We start from the raw sequence: 23,355 nt of genomic DNA, 5'->3' as shown, positions 1-23,355 counted from the left end.
AAATGTTGGGGCTGTACCTTAATTAAGGCCACAGCCACTTCCTTCCCAGTCCTAGCCCTTTCCGGTCCCATCGTCCCCATAACACCTATCTGTGTCGGTGCGACGTAAAGCCAATAGCAAAAAAAAACTTCTGTGTAAACTACATTTTTTGTTCGCCCCTTTGGCTGCAGAATCACAAAGCTTTCAGGAGAGCTTGCGTGTGAACAGGTTATGTATAACAGACCATGGGGAAAACGGTCATTCCTTCAATCCACACCAGCAACTTTTTTAAGACTGCCCCTGAGCTTTATTTAATGTCATCATGAAGCATATTTTAATGGGAAATTGCAGTCATTTGAACAGATAATAGTAGTTGCAGGGAATCAAAGGAATGGAGGGGATGAAAACTGCTTTTTCTGCACTACATCACATGAACATGATTGCTTCAATCACATTACTATGTGAAGACTTGGCTTCTAGCCTGGTGCCATTACAAAGCTTAGGAGATATCAGATTCCACAGTAGCATTATAGATGCTCCAACTTGCAAATTGAGTTTGTAAGGGGAAAAACCTGGTGGATTTAAAGTGAGGAGGAACTCCACAGGGTAGTGGACCACAGACTTACAGTGCCATTACACCCAGAAAAACTGCTATGTGATAATATTTCAGCTTACAACTACGAATAAGGAGGCAGCAGTTACTCCTCGCATATATTGCCAAAATTCGCAAAATGCTGCTACATCCAAGCTATTGATGCATCTTTAGTACCCAATACCACCAGAGGTATCAAGACCGGCCAAATGCTACATGGCCGCTTGGGTTTCGAGTTGATAGCTTGTGTCTTGAACTAGATGTGGCTCTTGGTGGTTGTCTTGAGCAGACTTCTAACGAGGTACCTCTGTGGTTAGTTCCACAACCGGATATACGGCTAGATCTACTCCGTGGACCCAACGTGAACACAGATGCCTCTGTTGATCGAAGGTATCTCCAGGACTTCGTTCACCGGTATCCGGCCGCGAGATGTCTTCATGTGCTAATTTTTTAGGCAGAAATACCATAGCATTTCAATTGTCCAGTAAACATGAGCAGGAGGGATGAGGGTGTAAATCTCAAGACAAGAAAAAATGTAGTGTGAAAGGACTTTCAGTGAGAAAAGCTCCCTGAAAATTTAAACTGCGGAAAAAAAAAAGAAAAAAAATGTGAAGAATAAGAATGACATTTTAAGTGTCTGGGAGGAAAATAGGAATCGAGAAATGAAAAGAAAGTGGGAGTCAGTTTTTGCAGAAGTGAATATTGCAGTATACGAGTGGTTCAAATTTGTCTGAGCAAAGAAACTATGAGTGTGAGCTAATGTTACAAGAAGAAACACGAGAAATCTCAAATAACCTGAAAGTTGAGGTTAATTGAATAAAGAATTTGTGTGTCACCCTGGGCCGTTATTCCCTTTTTGAGAATATTGAAGTAAAAAAATGTGCTAAATTTGTCCACCCAGCCAAATAATTACTTTCCGAAGCTATAATAAATGTAAAGGCTGTAAAATCACTTGTAATATCTCCCACGCAAATATTAAGTTGGAAATTGTGTAGAATAATCAAAATAAAGGTGTGGGCTTACATTTAAGGTGGATGTTTTTTGCTGTTAAAATGTTTGATTAATATTTACAGCATTGTTTTAGTGGACACCTCTCATAATGTACATTTTTCCATGGAACAGATGGTGTCCACAAAAGAGGTTTGACTGTATTACACAATCTGCCCTAGCAGAAGTTATAATGCTTCCAACTCTCTCGTTTGTGAGTCTATCAATTTCTGCTCTCTAGCACTTTGACCTCAAGTGGTGGCATGTGGTGCCAATATCTCAAAAACTGTTGGTTTTAGGGCCTTAAAGCATGGTTTTTTGAGATTTGGTCCTTGCATAATTTATTTATTTATTTATTTATTTATTTTTATTTATTTATTTACATAGTTAACGCCCACATTGGAGCACTGAAATCAATCCATATACAGTACAGTCTTCACAATATTAGTTGTAAAGTTTTCTCAACTTCCTCTTCTCTTCCCAGAACTTCATTTTTTCTGATCTGGCCGCCCTCTCTTCATCTGTAATGGTGTACTGTTTTCGTATGACTGTTTTTAATTTTAGTCTTGTATCTCTACTTCTCAGAATCCTCTTCTCTTTTCTCACTGCAATTTGTTACATTGTTATATTCAGCTCTTCTAAATCATTCTGGACCTCAACGAACCAGTTGTTCTTGGTTTTACTTTTCCAAAAGAAATTGAATAATTGTTTCAGTAGTCTGGTCTCTGGTAGTCTTACTATGTGGCCGAAAAAGGCAGTTCACCTTTTTCACATTGTGTCCACAATTGATTCATTTTCCCGATAGACTATTCCATTAGACAGCAGTCTCCATTGTCCATTTACTTGATGTTTTTAATTGATGATTGTCCTGATGATCCTTCTGTCTATTTTTCGGGTTTTATCCGTTGTTGCTTTGGTATTCAACTTAAACAGAATTTCACTTGCATAAGTTGCTTCAGGTTTAACTCTGAACCATAATGTTTGAATTTGGCATTTATCGAGAGATTTCTTCTTATATGTTGACCATGTGACTCGTTGTGCTTGTCTTGCGTCATCTATATATTAAAAGAGTTTACTAAAAACAGCTTTGGAAAATCTGTCTGTCTGTTTTACTGGACCAATGTGCTTCATTTCTGTTTTAATCTCTCCGGAATTACCTTCCGGTGAATCATGAGATATTGATAGGTCTCTAAGTTCAGCCAACTTTGAGCAATCATAAAATCAAATCATTAAATGATCACTCCAGTAATTGCAAGTGAAGGCTTTCCCTATCCCGCAATACATTCTGTACTTAGCAGGTTGCTAAGCAACTAACGCTTTAATTAATGTTCTGATATATGTGATTATTCATCCTTAGTAACGTCATTGCATGCAGCCATGTTTGATTACTACCTGTGAAGCCAGAGAGTATACACTTCCTTCGATGATGGAAGAATACTCTTCTCTGCTAGATACTCTTTGATTCTCTGACCTTCCCCAGCTTCTGAATATGCTCAACAGATGGCAGAACGTTCCTAATTACTAACATACTTCTAAGAGGAAATAGTCTACGTACGCACGGACTAGAATGTATCAAGTCGACTGGCCTTCTGTACAACCATTAATAAAGCACGGGGACAAACTCTTGAAAAAGTCTGTAGTCTACTTACCCGAACCAGTATTCAGCCATGGCTAATTGTGTGTTGCACCATCTCGGGCAAGATCTTTTGAAAATGTTAATTTCCCGATATGGCCGAATGGTCGAAACACAGAGAATAGTGTGTGGAAAGAGGTGTTATAAACTACAGTATATTACCGGTATTAAATGTTCTTAAAACTATTGAAAAGTGCAGGCAAAACATATGACTGCGACAGGCGTATCAAGACGAGTTATCTGATGTATTTATAAGGAATGCGGCAGAGCAGCACAGGTCCACTAGTAAGATTTTAAATGAGCTTTGTCTCTTCCTTGTACAACAGATTTGTGTTATCGGACCTACATTTTTTCAGGATACAAAATTACTACTTCAAACTGATGCGTTCAAAATCGTCTCAAACTATTTTTTGGTAAACTGACCGAAGAAAAAAGGTAAGCGCAACAGTGCAACGGATAATACAGCGCAAAATTCTATACAACCTTGTAGGAAGTGTGTGAAGACAGTGTTCAAAGTATCAGTCAAGGCCTATGGTCATCTGACGAAAAGTCGCATGGATGTGGAGTAAGAGGTGTGAGGGGTAAGCATGGCTGCCACCGACGCGCCTATTTCAAGTCTTAAGGTCTGACAATAAACATCTCTTCCGTGACTCCTGCGAACTGAGGTGCTGTTTTGAAGTTTCAAAGTGGTAGTGCAATTGTATCTTATTTACACATTTACTGCATGTACTGTATAATCGTTTGATAATGAATATGCGTTGATCAGAGAGCTTGCATTGTATGACATGGCTGACGTTTGCAGCTATGTGTGTAGTATCTGTTACTTGTGCCATGCCTACAAGCTGCCGCTACTTCTTGTCGGACACAGATGGTATGTGGAAATCATAAAGAGAATCTTTACAAGAATAATCCTTGAACTGCAGAAGAGTTAAACTGAGCCATTATCTTCATTCCAAGAATCCTCCTTCCATTTTACCACCAATTTGCACCAGCAATTACTCTCGTTGCTTCCAACCTATGAAAAAGATATCCTGAGCCTAACCAGTTTTCATTCCTGAACAGCAATGTCTGCCTGAAGATCGACCAATGTAAAGATGGTTTTGTTTGAGAACTCTTCTGTTGATCACAACTGCAGCTCACTGCATTACCTTTGCTCCACCTTAATTCAATTTCACTTAGTATACTACCATCCTGGGCAAATACAAATCCTAAATACATACTTCAAATTATCTACTTATTCCAGTTTTGCCTTCCTGACCAGACATTCAATCCTCTTAGGATTCTTCCCTACTGACATCACTTTAGTCTTAGAAATGCTAGTTTTCACATACTTGCTGCACCTCTTTTCAAGTTCCAAGATAATAGGATTGCAGGCTTTTAGCACAGTCTGCCATTAAGACCAAGTCGTCGGCATAGACCAAACTGCTTACTATACCTCCCCACAACTGAATCCTTCCCTGCTATGTTACTGTATACCTTTACCTAATGACCCATGTAAGCTATGAACAACAAGGGTGAAAGATTACAGCCTTGTCTAATTCGTGTAACTGTTTTGAACCAAGACCACGTTCTACCATCAGTTCTTACTATGGCCCGATTGCCAACATAAATGCCTCTTATTGCCTGTAATAAGTTACCCCTCAGTACAGCTAACAACTTTTTCCCTTAGTATTCTGCTATGTGCCTTCTCTAAATGTTTAAAAACATAAACATAACTGTGCATTCCTCTCATAGTATTTTTCTGTTACTTTACACATACTGAAAATTTGGTCTTAACAGCCCCATCTTTGGTCTGAAACCACACACAATATAGTTTGAGAGGCAAAAAGCAAGGTTAATCACGTCGTAAGTCATAGCTGCAGGACAAGATAGCATACAATGCAGTCCAGAGTAGAGCGCACGGTGTGGTGAATGTTATAATAATTTCCACAGCACATACAAAAGAGATCCAGAAGTTTCAAATCGGTGAGCGGGCAAGGTGAGTCCATTATAGTTTCCCTTTCCTTCCATTCCTTTTCCTCTTGCCTCACTCCTCCTCTGTAAAAACACTGGCCTGCGAAAAAAAAAAAAAAATTCTCTCCGGCGAAAGGTTTAAGAGGTGATTTACCCTAATTTAGGTGTGCTGATTTCAAATATGTAAACCATTTTTTGCCTATCACATACATTTTTTTTTTTTTTTTTTTTTTTGCTATTTGAAATCCAAATTTGACATATTGTTGTAATTTTATTATTATTATTATTGATATATACAGTCGTATCAGCACACACGTTTTTAAACCATAACCGGTTTTCGGACACTAAGGTCCATCATCAGTGTTAATATTTAAATTTAATTTCACATAAGTGTGTCGTCAAAATGAGTTAAAAATTAGTTTAAATTTGTAGCCCTGTTGACATCAACTGTAAAATGAGAAAAAAAGAAACCAAGTGTTAAAATTATGAAATCAATACATGTAAACTTACAATGTTGTTGTAAAAATTATGGACATACCATGTTAAGGCTGGCTTTCCTTCGTGCTCAGGCTGTTGGTCGAGTACTAACGAGCGTTCAGCTTTAACTACGGAACCGCACTGCAAGCACATGATGTTACGTCACCTCAAGGTTACGTAGTGAGCACCTGATGTTTACGTCAACTCAAGATTGTAAACAAGATGTTGCTTGCGGCTGTTTCATTTAAAATTTTATCTGGTTCCCTAGTCTGCGCTAAAAATATCTCAATGTTTTCACGTGTATTTAATTCAAATCCATAATTACCTTTAAAAATTAACTTCATGTCCTTTTCGATCCCTAAAAAGCTATGGTTATTGTTATAAATGTGTTCCGCAAAAGCTGAATACTTGTTGTACTTTATTGCCTTAAAATGTTCTTGATATCTTTGATTTAAGGTTCGCCCGGTTCTACCTATATAAAACTTTTTACAGTCGTTACAAGTGAGCCTGTATACTCCCGAATTAGTATATATATCTTTTTTATTGACACTGTGTGCATTATATATATGTTCTGATATTTTATTTCTGGTTCGGAAAGCTGTTTTTAGTTGAAATTTCTTAAATATATTCGCGATTTTAAAAACTTGACTTCCAAAATATGTAAATGTCACAAATTTATTATGTTCATGGATTTTCTTTCTTTTCTCATGGTTTTTCTTTTTTTCTCCATTTTCTTTCTTACGTATAATATTGTCTATCATTTCTGGGTTGTAGCCATTTGCTTTAGCAATTTGTTTTATTATTCTAATTTCTTTCACTTTGTTTTCATTACTCAAGGGAAGTTTTAGTAATCTACTAATGTAGCTGTTGTAAGCTGATTGTTTGTGGGTTCCTGAGTGGTTGGAATCTTTATTGATGGTAGTGATGGCCTGTGTGGGTTTCCTAAAAATATCGAAATCTATCCTATTGTTGGTTTTTGTTAATGTGAGGTCCAAGAAATTTAACTTTTTATCGATTTCTTTCTCCATAGTGAATTTAATGTTGCTGTCAAGCAAATTCAAACAACCCAGAAATGTTTCGGGAGTAATGAGGTCTCCATTTAAAAATACCACCGTGTCGTCAACAAAACGGACCCATAATTTTATTTCTTTCTGATATGTGTTCAAAATGGTTTTCTCAAGATTATTTAAATAAATATTGGCTAAGAAACCTGATAGTGGGCTGCCCATTGGTAAACCTGTGTTTTGCTGGTAGTACTTCCCGTTGAATGTAAAGTAATTATTTTCTAATATTAGAGTTAATAAGTTTATCGTTTCATTAATTTCTATGTGACTTAGTCTATCTTGATTCTTTAAGTTTTCTTCTATTAAGTTTATGGTCTCTTTAATAGGAATATTGGAATACATGTTGGTCACGTCATATGATACCATTACAGTTTCTTCGTTTATTTCTGTTGATTGTATTTTGGAAATAGCTTCCAGAGAATTCGATATTGAATTACTATTTTCTAGTGTAATGTGGTTTTGTAAGTGTTTAAGTAAATATTTTGATAATTGAAATGTGGGGCTGTTACGACAATTAATTATAGGTCTAACAGGGTAATTCTCTTTGTGAATTTTTGGGAGAGACTTTAAAGTTGGGCATCTTGGGTTCATCAGGACTAATTTTTGTTTCTCTTTTTCATTTATTATGAACTGTGTGTCCTTTAGAGTTTCTTTTATTTTTGTGTTTAAGTTCTTGGTGGGATCCTTCTTTATTTCCTTTATGCCATTTGTTTCTATGAAATCAATTGTTTTTTGGATGTAGTCGTCTTTATTTATGATAACTGTGACGTTACCCTTATCTGCTTTAGTTACAATCAAGTTATTATTTTTGATTTTAGTTTTTAGATTAGTTATTACTTTTTGTTGTGTACTACTTTCTTTATTTTCTGTAATAGGTTTGTTTTTGATGTTTTCAATTTGATTTGCTACTAAGTGTCTTACAGTTTCTTTTTTATTGTCAGGGACTTTTTGGATAGCTGATTCAGTTTCTGTTATTAGTTGTTTTAATGCGGCATTGTTAATGTTTTGTTTAAAACTGTGTTTGTAACCTAGTTTTAATAGGTTGGTTTCATTTTGGGTTAAAGGTGTGTCCGAAATGTTGACAACAGGTTCACAAAATTCGTGTTCAGTTAAATTATTGGAATCATCACGTGTATATTTGTTCTTAAGTTTATTTAATTTATTCTGAATTGTTTTTCGTTTTTTCTCAAGTCTAATTCTTATGTATTCGTGAATGTGTGTTGCGAGACATGTCCATTCCAGTTTATTGAATGTGTTCATAAGTTGAAGTTGAAGTTGAAACGCTTCTTCATTTAACTGGTCCTTCTTTGCATGTAGACTCTTGATTTCACTTTTTAACCATGTTGTCCGTGCTATTTTGACAGCTCGTTGGCAAGATATTGATGTGTTATTGCTTTTCAGATTAACAAAATTCGGTGTTAAGCTTTGCTTTAAGCATTCGTGATTGAACTTAATGTCCTCATTGATGGTTAAAATTTTCAATTTTATGTTCCTAAATTTAAAGGCTTTGGATGTTTCTCGACCTATGAATGACGAATTATAATCATTATAAAATATCAAAGCCATTTTGACAGTGCTGATATAATTATTTTATTATTATTATTATTATTGATATATACAGTCGTATCAGCACACACGTTTTTAAACCATAACCGGTTTTCGGACACTAAGGTCCATCATCAGTGTTAATATTTAAATTTAATTTCACATAAGTGTGTCGTCAAAATGAGTTAAAAATGAGTTTAAATTTGTAGCCCTGTTGACATCAACTGTAAAATGAGAAAAAAAGAAACCAAGTGTTAAAATTATGAAATCAATACATGTAAACTTACAGTGTTGTTGTAAAAATTATGGACATACCATGTTAAGGCTGGCTTTCCTTCGTGCTCAGGCTGTTGGTCGAGTACTAACGAGCGTTCAGCTTTAACTACGGATGCCCAACTTTAAAGTCTCTCCCAAAAATTCACAAAGAGAATTACCCTGTTAGACCTATAATTAATTGTCGTAACAGCCCCACATTTCAATTATCAAAATATTTACTTAAACACTTACAAAACCACATTACACTAGAAAATAGTAATTCAATATCGAATTCTCTGGAAGCTATTTCCAAAATACAATCAACAGAAATAAACGAAGAAACTGTAATGGTATCATATGACGTGACCAACATGTATTCCAATATTCCTATTAAAGAGACCATAAACTTAATAGAAGAAAACTTAAAGAATCAAGATAGACTAAGTCACATAGAAATTAATGAAACGATAAACTTATTAACTCTAATATTAGAAAATAATTACTTTACATTCAACGGGAAGTACTACCAGCAAAACACAGGTTTACCAATGGGCAGCCCACTATCAGGTTTCTTAGCCAATATTTATTTAAATAATCTTGAGAAAACCATTTTGAACACATATCAGAAAGAAATAAAATTATGGGTCCGTTTTGTTGACGACACGGTGGTATTTTTAAATGGAGACCTCATTACTCCCGAAACATTTCTGGGTTGTTTGAATTTGCTTGACAGCAACATTAAATTCACTATGGAGAAAGAAATCGATAAAAAGTTAAATTTCTTGGACCTCACATTAACAAAAACCAACAATAGGATAGATTTCGATATTTTTAGGAAACCCACACAGGCCATCACTACCATCAATAAAGATTCCAACCACCCAGGAACCCACAAACAATCAGCTTACAACAGCTACATTAGTAGATTACTAAAACTTCCCTTGAGTAATGAAAACAAAGTGAAAGAAATTAGAATAATAAAACAAATTGCTAAAGCAAATGGCTACAACCCAGAAATGATAGACAATATTATACGTAAGAAAGAAAATGGAGAAAAAAAGAAAAACCATGAGAAAAGAAAGAAAATCCATGAACATAATAAATTTGTGACATTTACATATTTTGGAAGTCAAGTTTTTAAAATCGCGAATATATTTAAGAAATTTCAACTAAAAACAGCTTTCCGAACCAGAAATAAAATATCAGAACATATATATAATGCACACAGTGTCAATAAAAAAGATATATATACTAATTCGGGAGTATACAGGCTCACTTGTAACGACTGTAAAAAGTTTTATATAGGTAGAACCGGGCAAACCTTAAATCAAAGATATCAAGAACATTTTAAGGCAATAAAGTACAACAAGTATTCAGCTTTTGCGGAACACATTTATAACAATAACCATAGCTTTTTAGGGATCGAAAAGGACATGAAGTTAATTTTTAAAGGTAATTATGGATTTGAATTAAATACACGTGAAAACATTGAGATATTTTTAGCGCAGACTTGGGAACCAGATAAAATTTTAAATGAAACAGCCGCAAGCAACATCTTGTTTACAATCTTGAGTTGACGTAAACATCAGGTGCTCACTACGTAACCTTGAGGTGACGTAACATCATGTGCTTGCAGTGCGGTTCCGTAGTTAAAGCTGAACGCTCGTTAGTACTCGACCAACAGCCTGAGCACGAAGGAAAGCCAGCCTTAACATGGTATGTCCATAATTTTTACAACAACATTGTAAGTTTACATGTATTGATTTCATAATTTTAACACTTGGTTTCTTTTTTTCTCATTTTACAGTTGATGTCAACAGGGCTACAAATTTAAACTCATTTTTAACTCATTTTGACGACACACTTATGTGAAATTAAATTTAAATATTAACACTGATGATGGACCTTAGTGTCCGAAAACCGGTTATGGTTTAAAAACGTGTGTGCTGATACGACTGTATATATCAATAATAATAATAAAATAATTATATCAGCACTGTCAAAATGGCTTTGATATTTTATAATGATTATATATTGTTGTAATTTCGATAGAAAACATCATAATAGAGAATATATGTAATTTTAATGGGTCATGATCAAATTGCAACGAATATACAAAAAAGTAACTTGTTCATTGCTAGAATGTATGAATCTCACTACAAGAACACTGTTGTTTGCTGCACTTTGATATGAATGAACGCTGTGTTGATTTGCGTTTGTGTTCCTCAGTAGCGTTATCTCGCACTAGACACCAACAGTAATCTAACATTATGGAGACGTCCCATCGCCCCTGATACCTTCGTTCCATTTCTTTTAGATCCTGATGGAACCGCTTGCCATGTTCCTCACTGAATGCTCCTAAATTTGTAGGAAAGTAATGCAGATGACTATGCAGTAAATGTAATTTTAAGCTCATGCGGCAACCCAATTTCTGGAAGTTGTACAGCATGGTTTCCACAATCTGTTGGTAGTTGACATCTTTAACAGTACCCAGGAATTTGCTGGATGCTGGATCCTTCATAAGCTTCCGAATTTGGGGGCCGTCAAAAACACCTTCCTTAAGTTTGGCACCCGACAGTCCTGGAAATTTCTAACAGAGGTACTGAAAGCAGGGGCTGCCTCTATCCAAACTCTTCGCATACTGCTTCATAATTCCCAATTTAATATGTAAAAGGGGCAGTAACACAATTTGAGGATCAATTAATGGGACAATTTACAATGTGTTTCCTCTTGGGCCATTCAGATACTAACCAGTGACGATCCCTGTCCCGAGAGTCACACTCGCACAGAAAACATGGGAACTTTGTCTATCCTTATTGCTGCCCTAATATGATACCACACACTTTTAAATCACAGTACAGTAATCATCTGTGTTCATTGTAGTTCAGTTCTGTAACACCATAGATAAATTGTGATAGTTTTCAAAAAAGAGATGTTGAATGGGTGACTGGCACTGAAGCAAGTTTATTTCCTTTGTGCAGAAGAACACCTTTGAGACTTCTTTTACTGGTATCAATAAATAGATGCCGGTCCTTTGCTTGGTAAATAGTTCCAAGATGACGAATCAAGCCAGGGATGTCACAGCAAAACACAAGTTTGTCTTAGTGAACAAAAAAACTGCCCGAATTTTTCCTCCCTATTTCTGTAACAATATGAATTTGTCCCAGGAAGTAAAAAAATTCTCTCTTTTAATCTTGATCCTAAAAGTGCACTCTTTTCTTTAGTGAGGCCTGGGTCACGCACTAAATCATTTAAGTCACACTGATTATAAAGACGTGGAGTTTTATCCTCAACATCCGGTACAAAGGTATCATCAGCATCCTCCACACTTGTAAATGACGACACACTCTTTGGTAACTGTATTGGTGGTTTTGGGACAGGAATATTGGGTCCATGTGGTACAGGCAGATGGAAGGCAGGGATACACAATGTGCTTTTTTGTTTTTCGTATTGAACCTGGACACTGTACATACACAAAAATAACATTTCGTCAAAATGATTTCCTTTTTCCCGCTAAGCCATTGGGATTCTCAATGGTATTGACGGCAACAACCCATTGTACCATTGCTGCAGGTTTCCTACACACGTTTTACACACAATATGGGATGCGAAATTCTTGTCCTGATCACCTAACTTCATGTTAAAATATGCCAAGTACAGGCTTTTTATAAATGGCGTAATATTTCGCTTCTGGCCTTTAATTGTATACTGCCCACATATATAACAGAAAGATTGGGATTGTTCACACATTTTTGCCTCCGAACATCACTGCCACTTGCCATTTTAACACATACTAATTCACTTATTCACTCAATCGACTTCAAGTGCATGTGACTTGTAGACAAAGGCGTGACACACATTTTCAGATTACGGATAAAGCGATCTTGGCATTTTGACGTCTGACATTGCGCATGCGCAAACTGTGACTGTTCCAATTGTTCTTCCGGTGTTCCTGTATGATTACCTACTCCCCTCCAAAACAGAGCACATACAATATTTTCTCTCAGACATGTCTTGTATTCCATACAACCAATCCAAACCACATTTACAAGAACGAAGCTCCATTAGCATAAACAAGAGACGGACTTGTGACAAATCTGTATGTGATACAAAGCAGCTAGTATTATTTTTTACATAAGGACACTATATGTAACGTATATCACTACAATTACTTTTGCCGGAAAATCTTCGCAGGCCAGTGTAATTCCATGGTCCCCATGTTCCACTGCTGTTCTGCCTGCAGTGACTCATACCAATTCCTCATTGATACCTTACCATTGTAATCATACCATAAGAGTCATGATTTATACTTGTCTTTGTACAATTATCCTTGGCTGATGATGACAGAGAATCTGTCGAAACCGGTACCGAATGTACAAAAGTTGTGATGTTTTAACTGTAATGTAAAACTTTCACACAATATATAGTATTGAAAAGGTGGAACTTATTGTCGTTTCTTTGATGTGAACTCACTCTGTCATTTTACTTCCCCTTTAGTTATTAGCATACCTATCTTCCACAACTTCTCCCCTTTTTCCCTCCTCCCTCTTGCCTACCATATCCTGTACAATGATTGAGAGAGACCTACCTTCTTTCCTGTCCTCCTTCAAAAGCCTGATTATCTCTTGGTATCTCTTCCCTCATACTTCTTAATGGCCACTCACACCCACATGCCTCCCTCAGACGTTCTCTTATCTTCTTATCTTATGTCCATCTACGCCCTCCCTCTACCTCACAAGAGTGTCTACATGTTAAGAACGACCAACAACAAACACTATTCTTATTCTGCGCTCCACTGACAAAGACCACTGCCAATAATTTTGTACTCGTCTTCCTATTATGTATGCTTTATCAATGCATGCTTATACAGTAAGATGCTGCTCTCATGTATTTTGCTATGCGGTATATATATTTTGCTCCTCTTAGCTTTCTTACCTGAACATTTATGGCTGATATCAATCTAAGTTCTGCGAATTTGATGAAGCAAGTAGGAGGCTATATTTAACTATGAATTAATTGCTTATAGATTTCCTACCTGAATATTTCTCTTCTGATATATTAACTGTTTTATGATTTTTAAATGTGCAGTTACTCCACATCGAGAAATCCTCTGGGCTGCAGAGAATGGTGCACTGGATGTGGTGAAGACTATCGTGGAGGCAGATCCCTTGTGTGTTAACATAAGAGATAAAGATGGCTATACTCCACTCCACAGAGCATGCTACAACAATCATGTTGATGTAGTTGATGTAAGTTAGTTTTCACTTTAGTATGTATATCGTCGTTGCCGGGACGAAACCTCCTATGTGATAATATTTTTGGAGATATACTGACCCGCAGCACATACGTTATGAAGAGCGAGAATGCCTTGACAACTGTCACACAATATTGCACCTTAGATGACAGAACCTTACCGGCCAAAGTTCTAAGCTAAAATATTTCACATAGGGGGTTTCGTCCCGGCAGCGACGATATACACAATAGCATTTGAAAGATTTCATGCTTCCTCTGTTACTCACTTTGGCCGCTTTTTGATGTGTTGCTGAACTCTTTTAAGAGTCATTCCATGCCAAATCAATACAGTTAAAAGCAATTTTCAACCTGACCCCTTTTAATTTCCAAGAATTTTGGTGAGCCCTTAGACACTATAGAGATATGTAAAATCATAGCTCTCTTAAGTCATCTGCTTTATGAGTTACAGTGCTTCAAACTTTGTGGGGAAACTAAAAAAATTCCTTCACATCCATTTCCATTAATGAAATAAACTTTTGTGCTAATTGGTTCACTAAGTTGAGAGTTTATCAATCAAAATGTGGTAAGAGTGCCTTATCTTTTCTGTCCAGGCTGTGTCATCTTCTTCTTTTCTTCATGGGGCCTCTAAATATTAGTTCCTAATTAGCGTCGACCTCTAAGATCTTCTGCTACCATGTTTTTCCTTCATTCCCACCTAGGATATACCTGCTCCCTTCACAAAGCTGCAGGTTGTTCTTATTGGGTCTTCTCCATTGTAGAGCGTCGGCCTCCAGATCCCAAGATAGCGGGTTCAAACCCGGCAGAGGTAGTCGGATTTTTGAAGGGCGGAAAAAAGTCCATTCAATACTCCATGTCGTACGATGTCAGCATGTAAAAGATCTCTGGTGACACATTTGGTGTTTACCCGACAAAATTCATTAAATCTCAGCCATAGATGCCCAAGAGAGATCCGGTTTACTCTGTCTGCCATCTAGTGGGCCTAGAGTAAAACGGAACGTCGAAATTGACGAGCAGACAGCCAGATGGCATCAAATCGAAATGTCTGCACATGGTAGCTGAGGCCATACGATTATTATTATTATTATTATTATTATTATTATTATTATTATTATTATTATTATTATTATTATTGGGTCTTCTTGGATTTTTCTCTCTCTCTTCACCTGGTAATCCTAAAGTGGAGAGTCTGATTCTACCCAGCACCTCACATTCGAAAAGTATGTGTTCAGCTGATTCCTCTGCTTCATTGCATTTCCTACATATGTTGTCTCTTATTACTCCAGTTCTATGTAGGTGTTTTTTCAGATGGCAGTGTCCTGTCAACAGTCCTACTACCCATTTTATTTTTTCTCTGCTGAGTTTCAACAGTTCTCTAGTATGCTTCTTGTTTGGTACTTTTATCAGTTCCTTTGCAAGCCTGCATCCTGGAGTATTTTTCCAGTTTTCCATTTGTTTCTTTTGTACCCATATGTAGTATCGGACTTGTCCATTGAAAATCCCGCATACAGGATCTGAGCCTACAAAATGTGTTTCTGCCCCTTTCCTGGCCAGTTTACCTGCCTTTTCATTTCCTTTTATACCTGCATGCCCTGATACCCATATTATTTTGACAATGTTGTACTTTGAGAGCTTCAGAAGAAGTGAGTGGCAATACCAGACAATTCTGGATATTTTCCGAACTGCCTCTAGTGCCTCAATGGCCACTTGGCTGTCCGTAAAAATGAAAATGTTCTTATTCCTATAGTTCATTTTCAGATTTTCTTCAAGACATGTTGTGATAGCTATCATTTCAGCTTGAAAGACTGTAGTGTGTCTGCCCCATTGATCCCTCCTCCTCTGCCATCCATAGTCTTTGAGCCATCAGTCCACCACACTATATCTTCTTTTTCAGTATTCCATTTGTTGATATCCCAGTCTTCTTTTTTTATTATCTGGGTCTCAAACGGTTTTTCAAAGTTGTATTTTGGTATCATATGATCAGAAGGCATGTGTAGAACTTCCTCTGTTATTACTCTGTTAATTTTACAGTGTCCTAGATTGGGTCTTTGTGCATTCCAGCACTCTGATTGTGCCAATCTATATGAACTCATTCTAGCCTGTCCTTTTATGAAATTGCATAATGATGGGAGGTCTAGTAAAGTATTCAAGGCTTGTTGGCATAGTTCTCATAGCCCCAGTTATGGCTGTGCATGCCATTCTCTGTAGGCTATCCAATCTACTGCTGATTTTCCCTTGACTTACTTTCTTCCACCACATGATTGCAGCATAGGCCATCAACGGTCTAATGATTATTGTGTATATCCATATTACCATTGATGGTCTTAGGCTCCATGTCTTCCTAACAGCTCTTTTACATGCATACAGCAAGTTTTTGGCCCGGGTTATGTTCCTTTCTATATGTGGATTCCGGGTTAGATTTTTATGTAACACTACACGTAGCTGCAGTGCCTGTTCTTCCATATATATATATCTTTGCATTAGGTCCTGGATAACACTCATCCTTGTGTATAGAAACCCTGTTTGTTGAGCATAGCTTTGATTTTGTTAACCATGAGGTTCCAAAGCAGAGGCGAAAGAACTCCTCCCCGAGCACAGCCTCGGGTGGCCCTAACCGTCAGCATTTCTTCAAACAGAGTTGCTTTTTATCTTCCTTCCATCTAACATGGACTTAATCCATTTGAAGACGGTTTTACTCACCTCGCTCTTTTCCACTGCTTTGATCATAGTGTCATAGGTTGTATTGCTGAAGGCTCCTTCTATATGTAGAAATGCCGCCAGTGCAATTTCTTTATGTTCTAGGCTTTCCTCTAGTTTACAAAGCAACTGGTGGAGTGCTACTTCAGTGAATCTGCCAGGTCTATATGCAAACTGATTTCCATGTGACGTCGAGTTCAGTTGCACCATTCTTCTGATATATTTATCCAGAATTTTCTCCATTGCTTTCAGCATAAAGGAGGTTAAACATAGTGGTCTGTATGCTTTGGCTTGGGCATAGTTTGCCCTTCAAGGTTTAGATATGAATACTGCTTTAGCTTCAGACCATGATTTCGGCACGTACCCTAAAGCTAGACTAGCTCTGAAGAGGTCCATCAGGGCATTGACGAGTATCTCCCGTCCTTCATGTAGGAGTATCGGAAGTATCTCATCTGTACCCAGAGCCTTTATATGATGAAACGTGTCGATTGCCCATTTTACATGGTTGTGTTTTATTATTCTCCAGTCTGCTTTTCGAGCTCCGGTCTCTGTTCCAACCGTTTCATCTTCTGTCATCTCCTCAGCCTCAGGAAAGTGATACGCCATTAGCATCTCCAGCGTGTCCTTCCCCGCCTAAGTAAACGACCCATCTGGTTTTTCCAGTGTCCCCACCTGATTTATATGGGTTGCTTTAAGAGCCTTCTGGAGCCTTGCTGTTTCATTATGTGATTCCACTTTTTCACAGAACATTCTCCAAGACTTTCCTTTCTTTTTGCTTTCCGTATCTCTAGATTATACTCAGCGAGTTTCCTATGATACACTGTACGTCCCACATACCATTTCTAGATAATATTCTATACAACATCCTAACTTCTTTTTTCATTTTAGCTAGTTTGTTGTTCCACTACCTTACTTCTTTTGGTGTTTTTCTTTTCTTTGAGAGGACAGTTGTCATGGAATAAGTCTATAATGGCCTCTTATAATAGTTCCACTGCCTCATCCAATTCTTTCTGTCCTCTCAGGTTAGTTGGAATTTTTTGTACAGCCTTCCCTAGAACTTCTGTATATCTATCCCAGTTAGTTTTTTTTGGGGTCTCTGTACATCTCAATCCCACATAGTCTCGCATCTGTTGGAAAGTGGATGTGCCGGTGGTCTGCTTATGATGGTTCCTCCAGCACGTTCCAGTCTTTAATGAAGTTTGCAATATGCGTGGTGCTTAGGGTAATGTCTATTAGCTCCCTACAATTTTTATTTATAAATATAGGCTTGTTTCCTAGTTTTAGTATCTCAACTCAGTTCCAATAATAAACTCTAGTAAAGACTCCCCTCTTGCATTGCAGTTCGTGCTGCCCCATGCCGTGTGGTGTGAATTTGCATCTGCTCCAAGGACTAGGTATTCGCCTTTCTTCTTTGCATTGCAAATTAGGTTCTCAACTTCTTCTGATGGGGGCAGAGTAGTTGAGTCATATGGAAGGTATGCAGAGCGTATGGTTATTTCTCTGGGACCTTCCCAATTTCCACGTTTTATCTTGGCCGCCACTAAGTCCTTTGAACAACGTTCCTGCAACAGAAGGCATTTTAGTTTTCTGCTCACAAGTAAACATGTTCTAGGCATATTCGATGTAGTATCGTACATTAGCTTAACTCCAGATTCCGCCAGTCCTGCTAATCTGCCCTTGTGTCATCAGTAGTTGTTGCATTTAGCACTCTCCACTCTTTCATTGGAAGTTTGGTGTCATGCTGATGTATCGTGACAAGCACATCATCAACCATCATCTTGTCAAATGGAGGAGGAAACTTGGTGATGACCTTTGCAGTATTCAGCACCTTCTTGGCTTCTGCTACCTCCAAATTCTTCCCTTTCCAAGGGTTGCAATTGGCCACTGTCTGTTCCAGCCAGCTTTTAGTTTCCGGATTTGCACAGATCAGTACCATTGCTCAACTTTCCAGCCTTGGAGACTCAAGGAAGCCTGGAAGGCATCCACCTGACAGCAGTTTCATTCAAAGAGGATAGAATAGAATAGAGATGAAACTCAATAATAAATTTCGGTACCAAGACATTCGGCGCTAGTAGTTTCAGTCTCCCGTCAGATAGCGCCACAGTGCACAAAATGTGCACTATATTACTGCTATTATCAACAGATAGCGCAGAGAAGCGACATCCGGCGCAGTGACGCACATCCGGGTATGCTTACAGCTCCTCCCCCCTCCTTTCCCCTGCCCCCCCGCCCATCGATAATAATGCAGTTCTACTACTTCCATGCCCAGTACATTGTAATTCATATATTTTTATTTCCAAGTACTTACTATGTTGTAAATAATGATCTGATACCCCTAGTTCGTATGGCATACTCTGTTACTGAGAACATAACCACACACCTTAAAGCACATTTAACTTCAAATTAATGATTGACACATTAACACAAAGCTGATATTATAACAAATAAGAAATCCCTTCGAAAGCACAACAGCAGAGCACACCATATGCAAGAGAATGGGGTATCACATCAATATCCAAGTACCACATGAAAATAAAAATAACAGAATTAAATGCACTGAGACAGGAAATATGTAGAACTACATTAATAGAACCATTCATCTTTCAGCCCGGATGTGTACTCAAACAGGAAATAGGATTTCAGGAGGACTGGCGAAGATATATTTCAAATAAACAAGCACAAGGAACAAAGATTTACAGCACAAGCTCATGAGCACTTGGAATTCAAACAACACAAATACTGTAGCATCATGGGAACTATCGCTTAAAATCGATATAAGTTTGAACAAGGTTAATCGATTGGGTAAAGTCGAATTCGATGCAATCCAGCAATATTATCTCCACGATGCTTGACGTTATATGACTAATTAATTTGTTAGAAGGGCCCACTGATTGAGGTTAGACTTGAAATACTTCACTTCGAGACAAACTGCCTTTAATTATTAACATCGCTCATCTCATGTTTATTTGCGTGCCATCTACAGAACCTGTATATAACTATCTACACTTTACGAATAACCTCCAGCACCATCTAAAATAGGAGACTAAAACTACCTGAAGCTAGCTACAGATTGGAACCATAATCCCCATTAGACTTTCACCCGGGCGGTTTCATTATTGCGCTATCAGAGCAGAGCAGATGAAAGTTCCTTCACGTCTTCCTCCTTCGGTTTTCCATCTGGAAAGGTTATAGGTATTATTGCTACCTTGATTGAAGTTAAGTCTTTCTGAAAAGGACATGACCATCTCTTCTTTCTGTTTCTTGGCAGGCGGTTTTGTAGCCGAACTTGATGGCGTATTATCCCCCGACCTTGGCCTTTTGGGCGTTGTCGGAGGGATAGCCTCTCACCTATCCCTGTTCCTTGGCTTCTCTGACCTAGTTCCAGCTGCTATTTTGGCTTCCTCCCTAGCTCTCTTCCTTTCCTACTGAGCTCGATAGCTGCAGTAATCGGGAGAAAATGGGTTCGAGCCCCACTGTCGGCAGCCCTAAAGATGGTTTTCCGTGGTTTCCCATTTTTCACTCCAGGCAAATGCCGGGGCTGCACCTTAATTAAGGCCACGGCCAATTCCTTCCAATTCCTAGGCCTTTCCTATGCCATCGTCGCCATAAGACCTATCTGTGTCGGTGTGACGTAAAGCAAATAGCAAAAAAAAAAAAAAGAAAATCTTCCTTTCCTTGTAATATGCACTGTTGCGAGGTGATAACAGTGACTGCACTTAAAAAATTAAACTGTCTTCTTTTTCAAACCCTCCAATTTAATTGATTAACTTCTGATGTGTGAACTATTTTTGAAATAGCAGTAAGGTATAGGATTCACTATAGAACTGTATTTGAATGTATGCTTGTACTGTATACTGCTCAATTTGCTTGTTTCTGTAAATAAAGTATATCTAAGATTCACTAAACTCATACTGCAGCATTACGTAATTGATAATATCCATGTACATTCTTATATAACTATCTCGTACCTATAGTTTTACTTTGGGGGTACAGATTCTTTCTTTTTATGTAACGTTCACATGAAGAAAGGAAAGAATACTCAGGAGTTATTGAAAGGTAATTGTCTGCTTTCAGTACCTTCTGAGTAAAGGAGCTAATATTGCTGCAGAGACAGAAGATAAATGGCAACCATTGCATTCTGCGTCAAGATGGAACAATTATCGTTGTGTTTCTTCACTATTGCAACTTGGTGCAGATGTGAATGCTGCCAGCAAAGGAGGTAAGATAAAAGGATAGATGTTCTTTCTCATCCTGATAAGTGGGCCCCTTTAATGAGTGATCCACTTTGAGTTGAGACGCATCTTACAGTGACATGCAAATGTTACTTCTCACAAAAGTTGTAAAATGTCTTTAACTGGGCCCAATTCCTCTTCTAAGGTTGTTCACATAGTTTAATTCGTTAAGCACTCATGTTCCATGTTCAGTATTGCAGGTCTGAATCATGACACTGGCATTTAAGAGTGCTTAAAAGTAAGAGACCTATCTAATTACTCGTAGATTTACTAGTGCATTGCAGAAGTCCAGCACTCTGGCATATTGTAAGACTTGAAGTACTAGGGTCGTCTGACGAGAAGTCGTGTCGATGTGGGGTAAGTGGTGCGAGGTATAAGCATGGCTGCTGCGCACGTGTACCTATCTCAGGTTTCAAGACCTGACAATAAACATCTTTTCTATCCGCAGTGAATTGAAGTGCTGTTGTGAAGTTTCAAAATGGTAGTGCAATTGGGCTTTGGTTACACATTTATTATAATTATAACTACTGCATAATGAACAGTCTAATAGTGAATATACTGTACATCTGTTTCTTCTGTCATGACTAATGTTTGTAATGAGTAGTATTGTTTGTCAGGCCATATCTACAAGCTGCCATGAGCTCTTTTTAGACGTAGATAGTAAATGAAAGGACATTAAATACAGCCAAAACTGGTTAGGACGTTTTTGTGGTGACCGAAAAAAAAAAGCTTCATAAAGAGGAAACGTGCTAAAAAAATTAAAAACAATTACGCTGTTAAATTTAAGGTTAGGTTTGAATGTAAAAATGATTACGATGAAAACAAAGAAATAAGTGTTTACAATTATAATTAATGAAATAAAGAAATCATACATTTTAAGAACACCAACATAGTAAGACATCAAGGAAAAATGTTCTTAGAGATGCGAACTATACACGTTGCTTACAGTTATGTTTAAAGTTGTCATAGGAATGACCAACATCTGGGTGATTTGCTCACGTTTCATGTGTGGATTAGCATCCGCTTTCTCAATAAACTTTGATTTTTCATCATTTGTAAATGGTCTAGCTTTCTTCTTCTCCATAACTGAATGTCCTGCAAACCATTATGCATAAGTACAGTAGACCTAATTTATGTACGTTGTTACACAATTCACTTGTGAACATAAAATTAAGCACCAATACGTCGGCTGTATACGTACGTACAGTAGGCCTAATTTACGTACGTTGTTACACAGTGCACTTACGAATGTAAAATTAAGCACCAACACGTCACACAAGCTACTGTTGCATGATCCAAACAAACACACGCCCACATCAAAGACTGGCTTGAGAATGACGCTCCCTGCAGCTATAGGCCGACACGTTGGGGTCATGAAATTAAGTTTTCTACAAAATCCTCACCCAGGCTAGTCGTCGCTGGCACATCTTGTGTGCAACGTGGCTGGGAACACTAATTTAAATTCCTTATGTTGGGTATTATGAATGTACTAAAGAGCTATCCAGGTTTCTTTAACATGTATTTAATAGGACATGGACTGGGACTTTGGAATAAGGACGTAATAACCAGGGAAACGCTCTAGAGAGGATCGTCTTAACCAGTTTTGACTGTACTTGGTTTTGATATAACTCTTTTAAAATGTTTTAGCATTCATTTTTTTTTTTCTTCTGTTTTTATTTGACACCTCTTCCTCCTCTAAACTCTGCAAATTTTTGAAATGTATAAAACTGAAAATGTGTGACAAATGAAAGTTATCAATGTGGTTTATTGTAATTTATGTTATAAGATATGGTGGTTTAATGACTGTCAACATGATTGTATATAAAGTATTTGACAAAGAGAATTTCCCTCCTCTACATCTGCTAGCTCACAAGGAAATGGTCAACCAGGTCATGGTGCTATTTATTCTTTGTAGGGGCAAAATGACATATGTAATTATCAGTCCCTTCCAAGAGGTTATATGGACATAAAAGGAAAAGAAAATATATATATAAAATATATATATCAAATAAAAGTTCAACAAAAGCAAATAGGAAAATAAAGCAAAAAAGAAGTGTGTAGCTTAAAAACCAAAATAGAAAACAGCACATCAAAAGGAAATTAGGTTCCCTCAGTAACTACCCACTTGTAATTTAGAATTCCTTAATCAGACAGCTCACCCATAAGGGGAATGATGAGATCAGGATTAGACTAGTACCTATAAACTAAATGCCAAAATCAACATATCTTGGCATTGGCTAGTATGAGATCGAAAGTTTCTGGTTTGTTAAGGTTTCATCTAAGGTCAAAGAGATCCATACACTCGGTGAAGAAGTGGGCCATGGTAGAATTGGCTTCATGTGGACTCACTGGAGGGGTAGTAGTGCATAGATCATCTGTGACCTATCCTCCTGCACGAAACTGCAGCCTCCTCAGTGAAGACTTGACTGTCATATCACAGTTTTTCTTTTAATTGTCCTCGGTTTGTTGAGAGTTCATGTAGCTAGCCACTCCCAGCTCTGTAAATGCCTGAATAGTTTCAGTGTAATTGAGAACAAATATCCTTAGCAAGCACGTCCCAGGTCTAGGAGGTACTGATACTGCTTCTTTTGCAGTGTGGTCCGCTAATTCACTTCCTGCTATCCCCATGAAACTAGAAAGCCATTCTGGTACCAGCACCACACAACCTGGCTAGGTCTTAGATCTGTTGGA

General features: G+C 37.6%; 1 protein-coding gene across 1 annotated transcript in view; it reads left to right on the top strand.

Annotated features, from left to right (window-relative positions):
• Positions 1-23,355, top strand: part of LOC136874909 (ankyrin repeat domain-containing protein 49) — a 46,774-nt gene that overhangs the window by 5,275 nt on the left and 18,144 nt on the right. The window contains exons 2-3 of the mRNA XM_067148613.2: positions 13,574-13,734; positions 20,507-20,651. Coding sequence (XP_067004714.2) covers positions 13,574-13,734; positions 20,507-20,651 — 306 coding nt within the window. The remainder of the gene's footprint in view (positions 1-13,573; positions 13,735-20,506; positions 20,652-23,355) is intronic.

This window comes from Anabrus simplex, chromosome 5, assembly GCF_040414725.1.
Source record: "Anabrus simplex isolate iqAnaSimp1 chromosome 5, ASM4041472v1, whole genome shotgun sequence".
NCBI lineage: Eukaryota > Metazoa > Arthropoda > Insecta > Orthoptera > Tettigoniidae > Anabrus > Anabrus simplex.
Note: the sequence above shows the minus strand (reverse complement) of the source record. Positions and strands in the feature narration are given on the sequence as shown.